This window comes from Diorhabda sublineata, chromosome 8 (genome assembly GCF_026230105.1).
Source record: "Diorhabda sublineata isolate icDioSubl1.1 chromosome 8, icDioSubl1.1, whole genome shotgun sequence".
In the NCBI taxonomy this organism is placed as follows: Eukaryota; Metazoa; Arthropoda; class Insecta; order Coleoptera; family Chrysomelidae; genus Diorhabda; species Diorhabda sublineata.
The window spans coordinates 20644048-20664885 of NC_079481.1; the positions used below are offsets into that span (position 1 = coordinate 20644048).

General features: G+C 31.1%; 1 protein-coding gene across 1 annotated transcript in view; it reads left to right on the top strand.

The window, feature by feature from the left end:
* Window positions 1-7556: 7556 nt before the first annotated feature.
* LOC130447366 (uncharacterized) overlaps window positions 7557-20838 on the top strand; it is a 39823-nt gene continuing 26541 nt past the window's right edge. The window contains exons 1-2 of the mRNA XM_056784150.1: window positions 7557-7686; window positions 15196-15436. Coding sequence (XP_056640128.1) covers window positions 7678-7686; window positions 15196-15436 — 250 coding nt within the window. The 5' untranslated portion in view covers window positions 7557-7677. The remainder of the gene's footprint in view (window positions 7687-15195; window positions 15437-20838) is intronic.

The following is a 20838-nucleotide window of genomic DNA, read 5'->3' on the forward strand; positions in this document are numbered from 1 at the left end:
GGACAAAAAATTGATCAATTTTTTGACAAACGGAATAAGCTTGTTCTGAAATTTTCTCTATTTCCTCAATCAATTATTCATCAAACAAATCTTCTAAATCTTGAAAAGCATCCATATTAAATATTTAATTATTTATATGAAGAATATTTCCAAAAACGAACTAATCAAATATAGATATAATAAACAAACAAACCACTTTTGATATACTGTGCTTTTCAGATAAAAGTATCCACCTTTAATAACTTTTGTAATACTGGTATTTAGAAAAAATCCAAAAACACATCAATTTATGTTGGAAGGGGCAAGCATTATGGCTTATTTAATTACTGGTAAAGCCACCCCCTCACCTCTAGCAGCATCCCCTTTATTTTTTTAAATTACTTTTCATATTTTTTATGTAAAATTTGGATACTTCTCTTTGAGCTGATTTCAAAAATGTATAATACTTGTAGGTTAAAGTAGTTAGTTTATGAGATAAACAATTTTTCTTTTAAGAGCACAAATTTTACTTATTATTTACTTTCACCTTATTTGCCTGTACTAAAATGGGTTGTACAACAGTTCAAACTCTTTAATCTTTTAACTGTGCTATTTATTCTACTTAAAAAATCCAAACAACAAAAAACTCTACTTTTTATTAAAGTTTGACATTGTCAACTAGAATTTGTAGTCACTATTGATAGTGTAATTTGATACATTATTTATTTTGTTTCTCTGAAATGGTTTACTCTTTGCAAGAAAGAATTGAAATTGTAGGTTTATACTACCAAAATAATAATTGTGCAAGAGCTGCTGCTAGAATATTTAACGAATTACATGACGGAAGACATGCAACTCATAAGTATGTAATTCAACTGATGGAGAAATTTACCACAACAGGGTCTGTTTGCAATAAAGTGCATAAGCGAGAGGGACTCGTAAATAACGAAGCAATCCAAGTGGCAATTTTAGGGCAAGTCAGCTTAGAGGCTCAACAACCCCAATCGTTGTCAACAATAAGTAGAGCGATCGGTGTTTCATCTTCTACAGTTTTCCGAGTTCTACATAAATTCAAGTACCACCCATACAAAGTTAAGTTGGTGCACGAGTTGAATGAAGATGATCTTCGTCTAGAGTTTTGCGAATCAATGACGCAAATTATCAATAACAATCCACAATTGTTAAACAATATTTACTTTTCTGATGAATGCTCATGGTCATTAAATGGCTTAGTAAGTAGGCATAATTGTAGATATTGGGCTGAAAGTGATCCACATATTATGCGTGAATTCCATACACAACATCCCCAAAAGTTAAACGTTTGGTGTGGTATCCTAGGTGACCACATTGTCGGACCTTTCTTCATCAACGGAAATTTAAATGGTGAATCATAGCTTGAGTTACTCAGGGAAGGGGTTGACCCACGTATTACAACAATAATAGAAAATGATGATAACCTTTCCGAAGATTTACTGGTATTTCAACAAGACGGAGCTCCCCCACACTATGCTATGCCTGTCCGACAATTTTTAAACGAAACATTCCCCGCTCGTTGGATAGGTAGAAGGGGACAGATGATGGAGTGGCCACCTAGGTCACCGGATTTAACACCGCTAGACTTCTTTTTATGGGGGTATTTAAAAACAAAAGTTTATGCTACCCAACCAGAATCTCTGGATGATTTACGAGAGAGGATAGAAAATGAATGTCGACAATTAAATCCAGCCGTATTAAGCAATGTCAGAGAGGCATTTCAAAATAGATTATACCATTGTATGAAAGTGAATGGTACTCATTTTGAACACTTATTGTAAATTCATAATAAATAGCACAGTTAAAAAGATTAGAGAGTTTGAACTGTTGTACAACCCATTTTAGTACAGGCAAATAAGGTGAAAGTAAATAATAAGTAAAATTTGTGCTCTTAAAAGAAAAATTGTTTATCTCATAAACTAACCACTTTAACCTACAAGTATTATACATTTTTGAAATCATCTCAAAGAGGAGTATCCAAATTTTACATAAAAAATATGAAAAGTAATTTAAAAAAATAAAGGGGATGTTGCTAGGGGTGAGGGGGTGGCTTTTCCAGTAAGTTTAAATAAGCCATAATGCTTGCCCCTTCCAACATAAATTGACGTGTTTTTGGATTTTTTTTAAATACCAGTATTACAAAAGTTATTAAAGGTGGATACTTTTATCTGAAAAGCACTATATTAAAGGTTAAGTTTCTACTAAACTCGTGACTGCCTAATAACTTATTTGGCAAATAACTCGATTTACTCGAAGGTTTACTTTATTGGAAGGTGAAGACACCGAATTTTTAGTTATTCGGTAAATAATAGTTAGTAGGTACTTTATTAGGTAGTGAAAAAACCCAGCCTCAGTCAGATTGTTTAATAAACAATGGTGGCATTGATATCTCTAAGATCGAATATTGCTTCTCATTTAACGAATTCTCGTACTTCTAACATCCAAGTTGTATTATTTATCATAGCAAATATAACGAGAGTATTCAGCGTATTCATGCAATGTTTAATATATCTTATTCCAAAAATATTTTAAATCGTCAATAACTTCTCATTTGTCTTACACCTACGAGAGCGATCTGACGGAAGTATCGACAACACTTTCGTTACGTTTATTATTTTTTTGAGTTCGGTCATGTTTCCGAAGTTAAATGACAGATTGATTAGTTCAAATGATCATAATGAAATAACTGTTTTTGTTTTTAAGTATAAATAGAGAAAAAGAATTTCGAGTCTTAAACATTATTTTTTACATGAAAAATCAATCAAAGAAACTACGGAAAAATGAGGTAAATATTATTCTGAAAGACCGTTATTCCTTATGGAAATGGAAATGGTAAGTAATCTAACGAATTCGTCCCCGACATGGAGGAGGTCCTGTTAGGTTATAATGGAATTCTAAAATTGCAGTGCAGTCGCTGCAGATATACTTATATAAATAGCGGAATTCGTTTGAGGTTTGTTTTTATTGTTTTTTCAACTAATTTCTAGGAAGGTCTTGATTTATTTGTTTTTGTTTGTTTACTTTCTAGAATTCTAGAAATGTCGTTTCTGTTATATATATGGAGCATGTTTAGCGGAGTTGGTTTGTTTATAAAAAATAGTCATAACGAAATAGAACTTTATTTAAATTTATTTATATTATATTTAAATAAATTATATAAGTTAGTTGGTTAAGTATTAGTGATAAGTTGAATATTATTTAGGTAAGTTAGTTAAGTTAGTGCTTAAATAAATTAAGTACGTAAAAGACGGTCTAAATAAATCCACACCACTGATAGAAATAGAGTGCAAATAAACAAGAAAAAAATTACAGTAAAATATATGTTCTTGGACTTAACGATCGTCGAATAAAAATATTTCAATAGAATGGGCTTGCAATATTTTCATTAAAAGTTTCGTATGAACAACCTATCTGCGAATTGGGTGTCAAGTTTGCTTAATGCTGATTAATAACTCGCTACCATTAAAATTTGAACTAATGTTTGGATATCTTAAAATTTAATTTAAGTGAATGCCGATATGCCGCAGTAGATGAAACTTCGGTAAGACCTAATACTCAAGAACAGTTGATTGTTGTCCGGAGAACGTGCTCCCAAGAAGTTATCCGAAGAACATGCTTCCAAGAAAGCAAAAATTATAACAAGTGATGGCAGAGGCAAAGGGCTTTTGGAGAACTACAGAAATTATAGATGATTCGAAACAACTGAACTGAGATTAAAAACTGATTATGTTGAAAAAGAAAATTCCTCTTATTCCATTCCAGTAAATAAACTTTCGGTAATATCACAACTTCCTTTGAGATTCACAAAATGTATTAATGAAATAGGTGGACACAATAAGGCGCCATTAAGCAAATAACGATTACTTTAAATGAACCTTTCACATTATGACTTCCTTACTAACTCTGATTTCTTGGTAGTATCTTTATGCTTCTAATTGATATCTTCAGAATTGATAAGGTATTTAGATCAGATTCAAAAACAAGTTTAGAATGTGCGGATAGCGATGAACTTCATGATTTATGGCTAACTTGGGAGAGTGGTTGATTTTTCAACATTGGAGGAGCAAGTGCAGGAAATTTTTCTATGTAAAGGATTGGAGTAAATTTTTTTCTTTGTATTTTTACCTTCAGTTGGTTTTAAAATGCAAAAATAACAGTTATTGCTATTTTTTAACCCAGTATGCCATAAAACGTAACAAATGTGTATAGACAATAAATCAAAGAAAATAGACGCATCATCCGAAATATATCCGTAAGAGCTGGATGACACGTGGATCCCATTTTTGGCAAGTATTTCAATAGGTACGTTGAAGTGAGCTTGTTAGACTTGAGCTTGTTAGACTTCGCAGATCCTCACAATATATACTAAAATCATAGTTTTTCAGTCTTACTGCAATAAATTCTCCGCAAATATATCAAGTCGAGTCAATATTTTGTTTACAAACTCCATAAATCATTTTGTACAGGTTGATACAGGTCATAAATATGTAAAACGCGTTCTGACGTTGTAATACGCATACACATACTGTTATGCATGTACATAATATTGACGCAAAAATACTGCCCCCTTCATCTTACTGCTTTTTCAAAGCGATATTTCGCAACCAAATTTTCACCACGGAAAACCCCGAAACAATTAGGCATAACCGTAAAATAAATTTCTTTGAATATTTGCGATGCGTGTGAAAAATCAATGAATCGTATATTTCTTCAAAAACTCCACTCGTTTTTTAACGTTTATTACTTTTAACAAAAATACTCAGTGACAAAACTCTGTTTACAAAAATTTAATATCTGATGCCACCTGTGAGGCGGACCACCACAAACGCCATCTATTGTGCAATAACTTTATAAATGATGATTATATATAAATAAGAGTAAAAATTAGCTTCAACAGTTAATCATACTAAAAGTTACCATGTAATACATAGTATAAAAATAAAATAGATGACGAGAAAATTGTCTGTTCATTGTCCAATATTAATTATAATTTTTCCTATTCCGTTTTCCTGGCTACATCTACAAGAAGAACTAGTTCTTCCTAATGCACCCAATAAGGAAAAATTGGGTAAAATTAGGAAATTAGTGTTTAATTGTGAAGTGTACAAAATTTTAAATGAATCTGATTGTTTAAAGCCGCTCCTTCTTTATGCCAAAGCAGAATTTGAAAAAAATTAGAATGTGATCATTTTGTACCATAATATCCCATATTTCAGTTAGCTGTTTTTCAACAATGAAAACATCTTTTTTCCTCCTGTACATGTAACTATCTAAGTCCATGCAGGTTTTCATTAGATTATTGTTAGATATCTTATGAAAATCGTACAGAAAGCAGAATGTTAAATGGCACTCGAATAATGTTAATCTTTCATTTACCAAGGAAATCGCTTGACCAAAAATTGCAAAATACAAAACAGTCTTAAACGGAATTAGAAACAGGTTCATCATCGTAACAAAATAAACGGGCCTTTTTCCTAAGCTTCCAAATATGCAATTTAGGACCAATAACTCAATCTCTAGCGAGTGTCAATCAATATCAATTATCAGATTATCAATATCAGATCAATGGAATTCCAAATATTTATTAAGATTATCTAAAACTTGAATTCTTTCCACGATATTCAATCTAGGATTTTCAAGCATTTCACTTAAGACATGAATTTTTGTTAGTAAATCCCCACCACTTCAAAACTTATAACAAAAATTCAAATGTTTCCAGTGTTATAATGAGGAATTCAGCAACCCTTTTGATTTTAGTGTCTCTGGTGGGATTTTTAATAAAGGCATTTAATGCAGTAATAATATTTTTTTCCGTCTTTCCGACTTTCTCACTGTGTTTCACTCAACCGTTTCAAAGTTAATGCTTTTCTAGCACTAGAGATGGTTGCACCATTAAAGACGAGATTTGATGTATGAGCCACACGGCACATATAATGATCTAAGATTGACATTAATAATCCGCTTCTGAAGCCCTTCATTTTTTCCTTTTATGTTTCATCCATCATCGTAGCCCTCACCCCATATGTCTTCAACTTCGAGCTACAGACTAGGTATTAGCTTCTTTCCTAATAAAAAATCCCATAGGCCTTCTCCAAAGGTATTAGTTTGTTGGAAAAAAATCTAAAATATCTACCAAAAGAATTACAGCGTAATATTTGTTAGCCTTACATTTATTGAAATTATTTCGATATTCCGAAATAACTGGATCAAATTTGGACAAAATCTCCACTTAAAAAAAAGTGATCTCCCTCCTTTTTTTGTATACTCATCGAAGGAGAATATGCAAATGCCGCATCTCTTTAACTTTGCGGAGTATTGAGATATAAATCTACAAAGGACCCGCGTGTCGTCATGAATGAACCAATATCCCGATAATCAAAAAATCCTTTAAATATTGACGTCTCTGCACGAATTTTGCTATAAAATGAGGAATGTTTTGTAAATATCAGACAATAATGGACCATCCCATTTTACCCTAAACTGTTTCTTAAGCTATGCTGTCCGAAAAATAGGACTTGCGTATTTTGATTTTCCAATAACTATTTAAAAATTAGCATATTTATTCGAACTTAGTAATTTTATTTTAAAAAATACAAAAAAAAATTTGCTTCATTGATAAAATTAGTGTGCTAAGATCGGTCCTAATAGTGATCCTGGATAATAGTACGAATTTATAAATTATTTGATTATAATTGATCTTCTATTGATAAGCAAAATTTCAAATTAATCCAGAGTTTTGAAGTGTTCGAAAATCGAGACCAAAAATTCCGTTATGCATATATAAACAAGTACATACACTAGAAACTATTAAAAACGTGCCAATGAGCCATATGTCATCAAAATCTCTTTACTAGCTCTGATTTCATTTACAAGTACGTAGTAGCACCTCATTTTACAGTAATTGTGAAATTTTCTGGAATAAAGAGGTCTATTTGAATTTATCTTATAAATAAAGAAGCTAGACTCCGACCTTTTTCGTAAATATATCTTTCTCTTTAAGAACTTTTTTTCAAAATTTCTAAATTGTTTACACTTTTTGAACTATTTGTGAAGAAATATATATATAAATTTTTTCCTCATCTTCCTTTGTTCATATTTTTTGTAATTATTAATGTACTAAAAAATACGTTTGTTAAACATCATTGCGGACATTTTTCACATTTCCATTTTATAACCTAGACTACGTGCTGTATGTACAAATAACGCAGAATTAATTTCCAATTATTATTTAAACACAAATTATTATTAAAAAACCCAACTGTGAATATCCACTCGACCATTTACGGTTGGGTTCCAATTATCACTGTGGTTTGTTATTGGCGTCGTTAAATAATGAAACTTACTCATAATAACAAGACAAGAATTCAGAAAATACTTAATAAAAATTACTTCGCTTCACTTCATTTCCTTTTTAAATACATTTAATTAACGTAACCAATAAAAATAAATATTCAATCTTTCGTAAATGATTTTTTGTGTTATCCCTCGTAATAACGCTCATTAATTATTTGGAGAACCGTTCTAGCGAAACGTGCAACACCAAATGAGACTTTCACTTGATACTTGATGTCAGTACAAAACAACACATACACCTCGTACGGTTGTGGTTTTTGAAGGTTCTTAAAACGATTTTATCCATCGTTCTTCGTGTTTAATGATTCAAAGATGAAATCGGTAAGTAATTACATTCATTAAAATTGTGTAACTGTCTAGAGATTTGTTATTAGTTCTATAGTTTAGTCTGACTGAGGGTACATAAAAAAACTGGTTGAATCAAATCATGATTAATTTTATTAATTTGACTACTTTCATTAGTTGAATTTAGTGGAACCTTAACCTCAATTATACATTGTAGCCGAAGACTATAATGCGTAATAGTTTTATTTTAAAAGTTATTATCATCCATTCGACCTTTTTGGTTGTTTTTATATAATCAATTAAAAGTTGAAAAGTGCACGAGAAGAAGTTCTAAATAGTTTATCAATCTCATAAGACGTATAAAAAACGTGCTGTCTTAACTTCTATTTTATTTTCCTCCATAGGCCGCCAACTTTTATTAAAACAGTTCGGAAATTGTTTTCAGATTTATAACAGTTACTCGTCAGGTCTATTCTAAAGTATTGTTGACTGAATTTATTTAGTTCTTATCGTTCTGACAAGATATTTGGTCTGACTCAAATGAACATTACATTTATACTTCTGATGAAATATTTTACAGACTGATAAACAAAAAACACATATTTACTTATTTTAATACAAATGGTGCTCCGAAGCGGACTTTTGAGTTTCTAAAAAAGAAAAAAGTCACAGATAGCCAAATATAGCGAATACGGAGGCTGATCGATGACTCTCGTTTTGTGTTTAGACAAAAAATCAGTCATAATCATGTTGGAATGCGACGGCGGATTATCGTAGAAAAATCCATGAATTTTCTACCCGCAAATCCGGTCGTTTACGAAGAATTGCTTCATGTAGATTCCTCAAAACAGTCAAACATTTCTCTTTATTAATGGTTTGACACTCTGGAATGAGCCATAAGGAACCATAATAATTTTTCAGTTTGAAGAACTTTTAATACTTTATTTCACACATCAAAGCCACGTTGCAAAACTATTTTTTTCTTGAAACTATACTAATCAAGTACAACCCTGAATCTTTTTTAACTTATCCCTAAAATTGAAATTTTAAGAATTTTTTTGTAAAAAAAGTCACTTGCGAAAAAAGTTTTTATTGCAATTTTTGGATGTTTTTTTAGTTTTCCCGCAAGATTTGAATCGATACATTAAAAAGAACACAATTAATAACTGCTTTTATGCGTCGGGTGATTTTGATCCCATCTGACCAATACGTTATTTTTAGGAGGTGTGACCACTAAGGGTTAAAACCATTGTTTGAGTTCAGATGCAAAAAGTTATCCCATTGCATTTCCAACATCTTCGTAGGAATAACATTTTTTCCACTCAAATATTACTCTATGGATGTGAATACTTATCTGATAGTGCAAGGTCCAAACTAATGCAGAATGTGGAAGGAGTTCAAACCAAAGTTATTAGATCTCATTCCGCATGGTTTTCATAGTGGGTCGTTTATCATTGATAATTCTCAAAATATAAAATAATTTTGAAATATAGAAAACCTTCATAATTCCACAACAAAAATTTCCACTCGAATCAACCTCTCTTTACGACGGGTTCTGATAATTGTCCTTTGTCCATGTTCGGGTTGCTTAGGTAAATTCATTTTTCATCTCAAATAGACGTTTCGCTTGAATCTTGGTTAATTTCTGTGGGACAACTTAAATAGATCTTACCTAATGATTTGAAATAGCGATGTATGGTATCTTTAGAAAGTCGACAGGATTCCTTTAACCTGCAATTGCTGGCTCTAGGTTAATTCTTCTACTGTTTCCCTTGTGTAACCTCAATATTTCCCCGCAGGACCTGAGCGTGAACCGTCAAATTAAACAAACAAATTAAGCATAAGTTCACGGATATGATTTGCACACGGACAAGTATAAACTTCGAATATCGCTCTAGGCTCTGGTGGTGAAAGGGGTCAGAAATTAACCAATTAGATCTGATATTTCGATGTGCAGTGACCGAAGTTATCGCGACTGGTGTCAGGCAAAGCGAATGGCTGAATTGAAGACGTTACGCATAATCATAGATTTGGTATTTTGTTTTCGAAGTAATTGATTCTTTTTTAAATAAGAAGTATTGATAAAATAATGACAGGACAGAATTTTCTTGATTTTTTATGTATGAATAGACATTGAATTTGATGGTACACTTGCACAAGTACACTTATTGAGGAACCGCTGCTGTGTATTCTATATATTTAATATATTTAATGGAATTTCCACATCTTGAAAATTAACAGCAGAGTTCATTTTACTTGTTACATAATCGATTAAATGTTGTAAAGTACACGGAAGAAGTTCTAAATAGTTTATCAATCTCAAGACGTATAAAAAACGTGTTAGCTGAACTTCTATTCTATTTTTCTCCTTCGCCCGCTAACTTTTATCAAAACCGCTCTGTTTAGAAATTGTTTTCAGACGTGTTGTTCCTAAAATAATGTTTGCTAAATTTCTTTAGATTCTTCCATAGTTTATTCTAAGATGTTTCGTCTGAATTTCTAATACCATAAATTGCTAATATTTCAATTTCTGTTAGGTTTGTAACAAGAATTTCAAATAAAACTTCAGATTAGGAAATTTGTAAATCGATTAGAAGAATACTCCAAAATAACCTATAAAAATATTTTTTTCATGTTATGTATTTTGAGTTTATCTCTGTGTACACAGAATATCGTTTCATTTATTTGGACAAAATTGTTTTCCCTTTTTTTTACATATTTATCGGCCAATTAAGTAATGTAATTTATTAATTAAAATTGTCGGGAAAATAAGTGGAAAATAAAAGCCTATTTTTTTTATTCGAAAAACAATTAACATGTTTTATACCGAATAAATACAAATATACAATCATTATAATGTGAATTTTATTGGACGACAAAACATCATAGATGATGGTCGAGGATTCTGCAAAATGATTTTGGTACTGCTAACTAATCTAATAGGAACAAAGGAAAATACAATTAGAAATTCATCCCATTTACTTATAAGAGTGAAAGACAAATCCGGAGCTACATTATTTATCTTTTTGAGCATCCACTAAGCGTGCAACTGTTTTATCCAACATGGATTGGAGTTTGATTTAAGCAATATATTCCTGCCTTTATAGTTCACTTCCTAGTCTGCCTATATGCGTACGTTGTTAACGTAGAGTCTATGTAATCGCTATTGCCTCATTGTCATTCAATTGCCTAGCATTCTTCAAGGAACCAAACTTCCAAATGGAAGAAGTAGCAGCTAATGGGCATTCATTTATGTTTTTAATTGCCTTAGCAATGTTTCTTTTTCCTTCTGCATGCGCTGCTACTTCTGAAACAGTTACCAACCTCACAACACTACACGATTAAACAAGGTCCGCAACTATACATTTTATATAATGCAATTTTTCCACCATCTTCCTACAATAGTGGAACCTCGAAATAATATCCAATTTTCGTTACTTGACTTTCCTTTCAGATTTGCTACTAAGGTTTTTACAATTAAATTTCGATGAAAGGAAATTTAAGAGTTTTTATCTCCCTTTGGATACTTTAACCATTCTTCAAAAAAGTCCTTTTCCGAAAGAAAGTACTCTAATGTTATATTCGAGTGTGTGGCCTATAATATGTTTTATTATCAATGGGAAAGCTGCAGCTATTATATATAGAAAAATTAGCTCTTTTTCAAGTCATTACTATTTCTTCAAAGTTATGAATTAATTAATTGGAAAAAATAGTATTACCAGCATAATAATATCCATCTTCAAAAATTCATTCATATAAAATTAGAAAGTCTATGATTTGTCTGTTAGAAATGATATCTGGAATTCAACTGTTATTCAATTTCGATATTGATACATAACATTGGACCTTGCTAATCACTAGGTGGACTGCTTAGGACATAAACAAAAACTGTAGTGCCATGTTTTGGAGTATTGTTTACATGATTCCAATACCAAATATTGTGAACATGAGCTTTGTCCACCTAGATTGTACAATCGAAACACAGAGTAATGTTGTGCTTTTCTTGTGTTCGTATAATTTATTCACTTTATCGATCGAGTTTATTTTTGGTTAACATCACACAGATCGCACATTAACGTTATGTTATTGAATGGGTGTAGGATTTTGTACAAAACTTTGCTTAACTTGGAAGGATTTTTCATTATTAGTTTCATTTTTTGATCAAACCGATCTTATATAGATCGGATAAACAGGTATATTTTAAACAATAACCATGAATGTAGTTTTGAGCAGATATTAGAAAATCTGAAATCCAGCCAGAGAAGGCCAGCTTAGAATTTTCTTGCAAGGAATTCTATTGCGCCAGAATTCTCGCGTTGCAGTATGAAAATCCTGAATGAAAATGGTAATAGTTTTCAAACAAAGCACATTTTCATTTGTCGGGCCATATGAATCGTTACACAAAATGATTCCTAGGCATTGCTAGACCCGATGTGGCTATGAAGTCCTTTTACATAGTGCAAAGGTCTCGTGTGCAAATTCTGGACGGAATCATTGGTCCGTACTTTAACGAAGAGAATTGTATTTCGAGAACAATTTACTTTAGCAAATTTATCTTCTGATATACTGGCTAAAAATGCCGTTTTCAGTCGAACACCACAAATCAATGATAAATTAAAGGATGCCGTCAGAGCTTTCTTCTATCTTATTCCATAACAAGAAATTTGGAAGTCTATCCTAAACGAGAAGGTGTACATTTAGAACACGAGCACTTGTATATGGTCAGAGCCACCGCTAGAAAAATAAATATGGTCAAAAAGTTTCAGATTATTTTCAATATTTGGAATGGAAATGAAAATAGATATTTAGTGGATGTAACGTATCAAAAAATTGGTACGTACTACGTAATTATTGTGCTTACCATTCTTAGCGGCAAAGTATAACACTTAAAAAAACAGAATTTCGATTTCAAAATATAAGATATATACTGAAAGTTACTCTACAATCCACAAATCACGATATTGTAGTTTGTTCTATCAAAGTAATGGCACAATTAAATTTCATTAATGTCACTAGAAATAATATGGCAAAAACAATCTATAAAACATGCTTAAGACCAATTTTTACATATGTAACGGAAAGAAAATAATGAGAATTACTGAAATCGAAACGCCAAGAAAAATTAATAAAGTGAGTCTTAGAGATAAAATAAGAAGTCAGTATATTGGAAAAGCTCTAGGAAATCAGTATGTATTAAGATGAGTTAGGGAACGTAAACGAGGACATCATGCCTAAAAATACCAAAAAACATATGAACAGATGTGCAAAAAAAAACAGAAATTAAGCACACGGAGACTACTAGTAATCCACCAGATAATATGTGAGCTAATGCTGAGCGTCTTAAGAAGAGCTCAGGAGGAGGCTAGATATTGACTGTCTCTAATAGTATAAAGTATGATATACAAACAATAAAATTTTTGATATTAATGCAATGAATAAAAATTTGGGAATTTCTAATATTATTGTAATTAGTTTGAAATAATGTCAATACCCATATTTCCTTACTTACGTTGAATTTAGATAAATCGGTTTTTAACAGTTTCATGATAATTCTTTAATTAATTTTAAAATAGCAACGGAATGTTAATGATCACTAATGCTGAAATAAAATAAAAGTCAGAAGTAACAAATTGTAAATCGACTATCCGAACAGAAATCACTACCAACATAATATTCACTTTCCCTTTATGTCTCTTCATTCAATTTATCCCGAATCTACTTCTTCAATCCAAAAGTTCGAAATTAATTACACCTAATGAGATTGGCGTAAACCATCTATAAAATAGGTAGTTTATGCTCTAATCTCCAAACATAAACTTTTTTTGTCTTCACCAAAAGTATATATGATTGTACTTATAAAATCCTTTGTTTTTGAGTACTTGCCACCTGTGCACAACAAGAATGAATGAATGATCATAGAAGATGTTTTGAGGGAGAAGTTTTCCACTGTCAACTCTCCGTATTTTTTAAATGTTTATAGATCTAGTAAATCAGATGGTCGTTTTCTCTTTGGTCTTCTGCATACTGGTAGTGGTTCGAGTAACTGGTTGACTTCTTTATTTTGATGACTGGGTATTTTTCGATAATAGCTTGTGTTCAGAATTGGAGGTAGAGCTAAAAATCCACCTATAAAATAGTTTATCCCTGCTGTCCTTAACGATTGACAAAAATAAATTATAAGAACTTAGAAGTTCTTGATTATAAAGGTTTTCTTCAATTGATTTTATTTTCCAAAGCAACCAGTTTATCGAACAACTACCAGTACGCAGAAGACCAAAGAGATACGACCATTTGATATAATATAATATAACAAAATAAAAAAATACCATATCAGAAGTCTGGATCATTCTTGTTAAGTGTGCATTGCATATTTTGCAATATTTAACGGTTGCCAAAATATGGATTATTATATGATAAATAATTAATATACCGGAAAATCATTATTTATAGGGTTGAATCAAAGTTGAATGAAGAAAATAGGAGGCATAGGTAGAGGTTTGGAACTATAGATAGATGAAACCGTTAACTGTAGAACCACATCGAAAGTGGGCTTAATGTAACATAACATAACATAACGAAAAAAAAGCAGTTATAATATTAACAACAACTCAGATTTCTATTTATCAAAAATAAAAACTGGGACTTATCTATAGAAAGCCGGCATGGTTGCAGCCCTCAACTGAGCTCCAAGTTGTTGGCGTTGAATTTGGTGTGTTGGTGGTGGTGCACTGGTTGGGTCCTTGATGGTATTCAAACTCCAACCTGGCAGCTGTAGAACAATGAATATTAAGAATATCACCATAAATTAAACTAAATTTACTTGATTTTAACGTTGATTCGAACTTTAGAATATATAAATCCGAAGTGACTACTGTGTCACGATAAGTGAACTAGAGAATATTAAATTAGTCGAAGTTACATACTTAAGATTAAGCTTAACGCTTTCAAAATTTTGATTCTGTTATATTTATTCATACTCTTTCTCAATCTCATCTTTTTGACTCTTTATAGCCTTTTACTACTGTCATACAGACCTCATTGTCGATTTTTTTTTCATATCGATTCGTGTCTATCACGTCTCTTTCTATCCGGATACTTGCTCCTCCTATTCCTACTAATGTCATACTAGTCTTAAATTTCCTATATTTCCTATCTCATCTCTCTAGGTCTTTCTCGCACTGACACGTCTCCTCAGTCATACTACAATTCGTTACGTTTCTTTTCTAATTCATTCTGTTGCTCTTTCCTTTATGTGTTTTATTTTTTTCGTACCCTAGTTTTTGTTTTCACTTAGTCTCCTCTCTAGTGTCACATATTTAGCTTCAATATTATTCTTATTATCTTTCTTTTGACTATTTCCAGTTCTTTCTATTGTTTTCATCACTGTGATTTTATCGTAATCTATCAACGAATTTCTCTATACTGCTCTAAATGTATCGTATTGTGTTATCAATTTCCAGAATATTCATAGATTCGAAACAATCTTATTAAGTATTAAAGTAAGTATTATTCCTCATTCTATTTATTTATTTTTTTTTTTTTCAGTTAATATTTTTAACATTTGCTCTTTTATCCGACATCCGAGCTGATGATGAATATTTATTACCGTCAAAACAGTACAACCCTGAATACGCAAAAGATCGGTATTTAATACATTTAGACAATGAAAAATACAGCCAAACACCAGCTCCAAGACCTTATGCTTTTGGATATGCAGCGGGGAGATATCCAGGAGACATAGATAGAACACATTCGGAGATATCAGATGGATCTGGAGTTGTTCAAGGTTAGTTTATTCATCCACAAAAATTATATGTGTGCGATTTCTGAATTTTATTTTCTTTTTATATCTACTAACAAATATTGTATATTCTTATGGTTGTTTTCGCTATATATATTATGAATAATTAATATTATTTCAACTGTTACCTCTTATATAAAATGTACATTTAAGTAGAAAGTGTCCATATACTAGGTATCGCAATACATACCGCAATAAAGCGTTGGTAAGATATGTTAGCTGTAATGCTTTCTTAGGATCTTTCTTGTTATCTTGCCTTAACCTGGTGGAAAACGGATTTATATTCTCCGTGAGTCCTGTAGTAGTTACCTCTTTCAGAGGAGCAGAGTAGTAGCTTTCCAGATTGAGTATTCCGTTTCACTGCCATCTATTGACAGCCAATAATATTGCTGAATTGTTAGAATTTATATCCAATGTCTGTTTTTCTTATGAATAATTTATCGATCTTTCTCATTGCGATCTGTCAACCAATAATATTTTGATTTTCCAGGGATTTCCACTTTAGTTGATTCACTGCTTTTTTGGTTTTTGCCAGTCTGAAAAACCTGGAACTAAATCGATATTCCTAGTTCGCTAGCAATGTAGACACTATTTTTTTTTAGAGTGAGTTATGGTGGGCAATATTTTTATGAGGTAGTAATTTATAGTTTTGATTGATCGAAAGTTTCCTGGTGATGTATTCTTGCGTCCTTGTTTGCAATTGCCATTCTAAAGGTGCCGTCGGTAATGGTAAGTCTGTATTATGAGGAAAATATCTTATGGCAGATTGCAAATTTGGATATTCGCTCTTCAGTTTCCTTTTTTTGTATAATCTACATTCTTTATCATACTCAAATAACAATCATCCAAATACTTGGTGGGTTATCACCATACCGATTTCAAAACTAAAACTCATGAAATAAGCCTTTTAAAAACTTGTCTGTTGAAATTTCAACACCACTGCGCGTATGACTCGCTATATTTTTGGTTAAAAAATTTTATTTAACTGTACTAAAACATTTGGAGAGAATAAATAATACAGGGTAATTTAATAAGCTCCTCATAAATAAATGTAAATAAAAAAGTATCTAAATAACATATATTCAAAAAAGAATATTTTTTCTTTTATTTAAAATGATAGTTTGAACTGTGTTACAAAAATGGTGTAGGCCAGTGTCTAGAAAAATTGTATTTACTACTTTCTCCCAAGTTTTATGAGAAACATATTCTAAAACATAAAATTTCCTCATTTTCTTTTATATTACTTGAGAATATCTTAGAATATCTTAGACCATACCCATCAACATTTTTTATCTTCAAAAAAATAAATGATGAAACAATAGGATACTTGCATGGGTTGAGAAAAAAATAGTTTTGGATAGTTTATATACAACTTTTATTATATTTTTTTCAATTCTTTGATCAATATTTATGGAGTAAAAAATTTTGGAAAATTCAAGAATTTTGTAGGTAGTTTAAACATTTTAGAAAGACCGCCATATTGCGTGACATAATAGGTGTAAAATAAACACTTAACATATGATACAAAGTAGATACGACAGTTATTCTCTCAGTTATTTTAAAATAAGCGTTACTATTGAACTTTGATTAATCTGAAAAATGGTATATAAATCGTCATTGTGCAAGGATCTAAAAATATACTGCGTTTTGACGATCCTGCGAGATGTAATTATTTTTGTTGCCAGGATCATTTTAATGTAAGATTCAAATTTCATTTATTTTAATATTTTATAGTAATTAAGTTTATTATGCGTTTAATTTTCAACGTGAGTATGTAATAATGTAAGAAGTGAACCTATATAAGATTTATTCACTTTATTCTTATATATAGAAAAATGTTCTTATGTAGTTAAAAATTTGACATTTTTGCGATTTACAATCAAATATTTAGATATCATTTTTCACTTTTGATCAAAACTTTTACTTTCTGACATTATTTCATATCCAGAACTTATAAAATAGACAAAAAATAAATACTTTTTAAATAATGCGAGTACCCTATATTGTCTGATTGTCTGAATATTAGTTTATTCAAAAATTGAATACAGTTTTAAAAACTAAAAAAAAATATGACTAAATACAAATGTGTTCTAAAAATGCTCATTTTGTTATATATTTCGAAATAAGGAACTACACGAAATAGTACATAATCAATAACGTTTCAGTTGCATAGTTAGAAAAGAATCAAAAATGTGCTAGCTAATAAGTAGGAAAATACTTTTTCTGTACCATTTCATAAATTTGCGAAAGTATTCTACTGAAGGAAGCAGCATGCCTGATCTATCGCGCTCATATTTTAATTATAATCAATAATACTACTGGGTTTCGTAATAGTTCTTTCTGTTTCATAGTCTGTCTTTCCTGTCTTCTCGACGTCAGTTTTGTGACAACTTAATAAAAAGCTCACGTTTCTTTTACATCTTACTGCAAACATGTTTAAGTAGATCCTATATGCGAACTCACCCTTTTGAAACCTTTGTACCACAAACTGTTGTCTTGTGATTATACAAAGACTCAATCAATTTGGAGCTTCTGTAATAGTTATCAACGATTGAAATGTGACCTTTGGCTAGGTGACGCTTGAGCAAAGTCATTACTATATTACCAGAATTTAAAATATCTGCACCCTCAAATTCGTTGACATTTGTTGTTTCAGGAAAAAAAATTGGAAAAAACTGATTGAAACTTGAATTTCTTTTTTAGATAGTTATTAATTATTCATACCTTGAAATCTATTTCTTAGTTATTATTAGGTTAGGGAACATTTTCATCAGTAAAAGAAAGGGCTATAATGTCTCACTGCTCTTTTAATAAAATGCAAGAACCTTTGATAAACCTTTTAAATATATGAGCCTTTGTAAGAGACTTAGATTTCGTTAAGCGACTATCGACAAGAATATATTGATGATGAAGATCAACAGAAGAACTTTCTCTTGCAATGAACCGTACAACAGGCAAGCCAAGAGCATAAGAAAACATCCAAACCTTAATCAAACCTTGATAAAACAACACAAAAAAAACTAATAGTATAGAGCTAATGTGTTTTTTTGTTACAAAGTGTTCCTGGACTGCCAAAAATTTGGGAGTGAGTAGATGACGTGAAAATAATGCTGTGACAAAAAAAATTCTCAAACGACCCCTCGTTTCTGAGTTATAGGCTTTTAAACTTGCGAAATCAGAACTTATATTTAAGTATATTTTCTAAATTATACATTCGAACATTATTAATTTTTAATGGAGCCAGGGGCGGCTCATGCCCCATTTTTATCAATCCACAACTTCTACAGGGACAACCTGTATAATTTAAAGATTCAATCCATTTTTTAACAAAAAGGTACTTCTTGCTTAACTTGATAAAAGTTATGGTTTAGGAGATATGTAGATTTTCAGATCTTTGTACATGCCAAGGAAACCGTTTACCATAAAGAGACATTCTGAAGAAAACTGTCATAAATTGTAATTATTCATTGAAAATACTTACAGGAGGTATTGAACCACAATTAAATATTTCTAATTGTACTGCATATTGTCAAACATCGTGTTTCTTGGGTAAGGAAAAAATTGAAATGTAGAAAATTTTGTTGGTTAGTACAACTTATCAAATGAATTCAAAATAAAAACTATAATAAATGTTCGAGGTGGGCACCTTGCACTTCTACACACTTTGAACTTGGAAGAGCACTCCCAGATTCTGTATTATATCGTATCTATGAAAGTTTACTCTATTGATCATTTCGTTCCTTATGTTTATCGCTATTTCATATACCAAGCTTTAAAGATATCCCCAAGAAAAATGAATTATTTCTCCAAGATTTGATTCATTGTGTTTCAATACCTCCTCCTTTTGGGAATACGTAATGATCGATAGAATAAACTTCCACAGTGACGATGGCAGAATCTTGGAATTCTCTTTTCTAAGTTCAAAGAAATATCCTCCGCAGACTCCAGAAATGAGTCTAGGGGAGAAGTGCAAGGGACCTACTTCGAACATTTATTATAATTTTTTTTTATCTGAGAAGTTGTAGACTAGAATACCCAATAGAATTTTTCTACATTTCAATTTTTTACTTATCTAAGTAACATGATGTTCGAAAGTATGCAGTCCAATTAGAAATGTTAGATTGTGTTGTAATACGTAATGTAAGTACTTTCAATAAATAATTGAAATTTATGATATTTTTCTCCAGAATGTCTCTTTATGGCGAACGGTTTCCTTGGCATGTACAACGATCTAAAAATCTACATATGTGCTAAACCATAAATTTTATCGACTTAAAAATACCATTTAATTAAAAAATCGATTGAACAGTCCAATACAGTCCTGTCCTTTTAAAAGTTACGAATTATTTATTCCGTCATAAACAAAACATGGACATACGTAATCATTCATTGGAAATTCATATTGGTCGAATGTATAATTTAGAAAATGTACTTAAATATAAGTTTCGATTTCGCAACTTCAAAGGTCAGAAACGAGGGGTGGTATGAGATTGTTTTTGTTATGTTACAACACTATTTTCAGGTCATCTACTCACTAACGAATTATTTGCGTAAAGTTCCGGATCATCCTAAATAGGTTGAATTTTAATAATTTAAGTTCAAGACGCAATAGTTTAAATGTAAGTGTTAATGAAACACTCTATATATGAGAGTAGACCTAATGTAACATTCGTGCCAACCATTAAATTAGCAACCCTCTGCATTTTCAAATATTAATTTAAATAAAACTTGCTTTCGACGCATGACAAAGTCTATAATGAAAAAAATTCCACTTTTAGCACTTATTTCCATCGGGCAAATCTCATTCGGCTTTAATTTTCAATTAAATTAGACCACTTTTCAAACGACACAGTTGCGTGTTGCGTGCCGACACTTTTATTTATGCTGTAGGTAAATATCAACAATAAACACGTTTGTCTCGGGAGTGTTTTTACTATGGTTGATATTAATCGAAAAACTTAGGAGAGTTGTAGATATTAAGGGAAATAACCCCTCCTTAATATTTACCGAACACACAATTCTCAACTACAGTTGAATGATATATTAGTTTAATTTTCGTTGTTTCTGAAAAGCCAAGTAAATCATGAGGTTGAAAATTATAAGCTTTCAAGCACGATTCAATTTGTATCCATTTGGAAAAAATTAGAATAATTTATGACTAGCATTGGTTCCCGTCGATACTGAATAGAAAAAAATACTACATTTATACTGTCCAAGCTAAGGCGTAGGAGTAATTTAGCTTTATGCATTAATGATAAAAGATTGGAAAGATACCAATATACTGGGTGTAACAATAAAATATGTACCCACCTGATTAAGATCTTTTCATTGGCAAAAAAGAACATGGCATCGTTTTATAGAATATACGAGTGGTAATTTTCATTGAC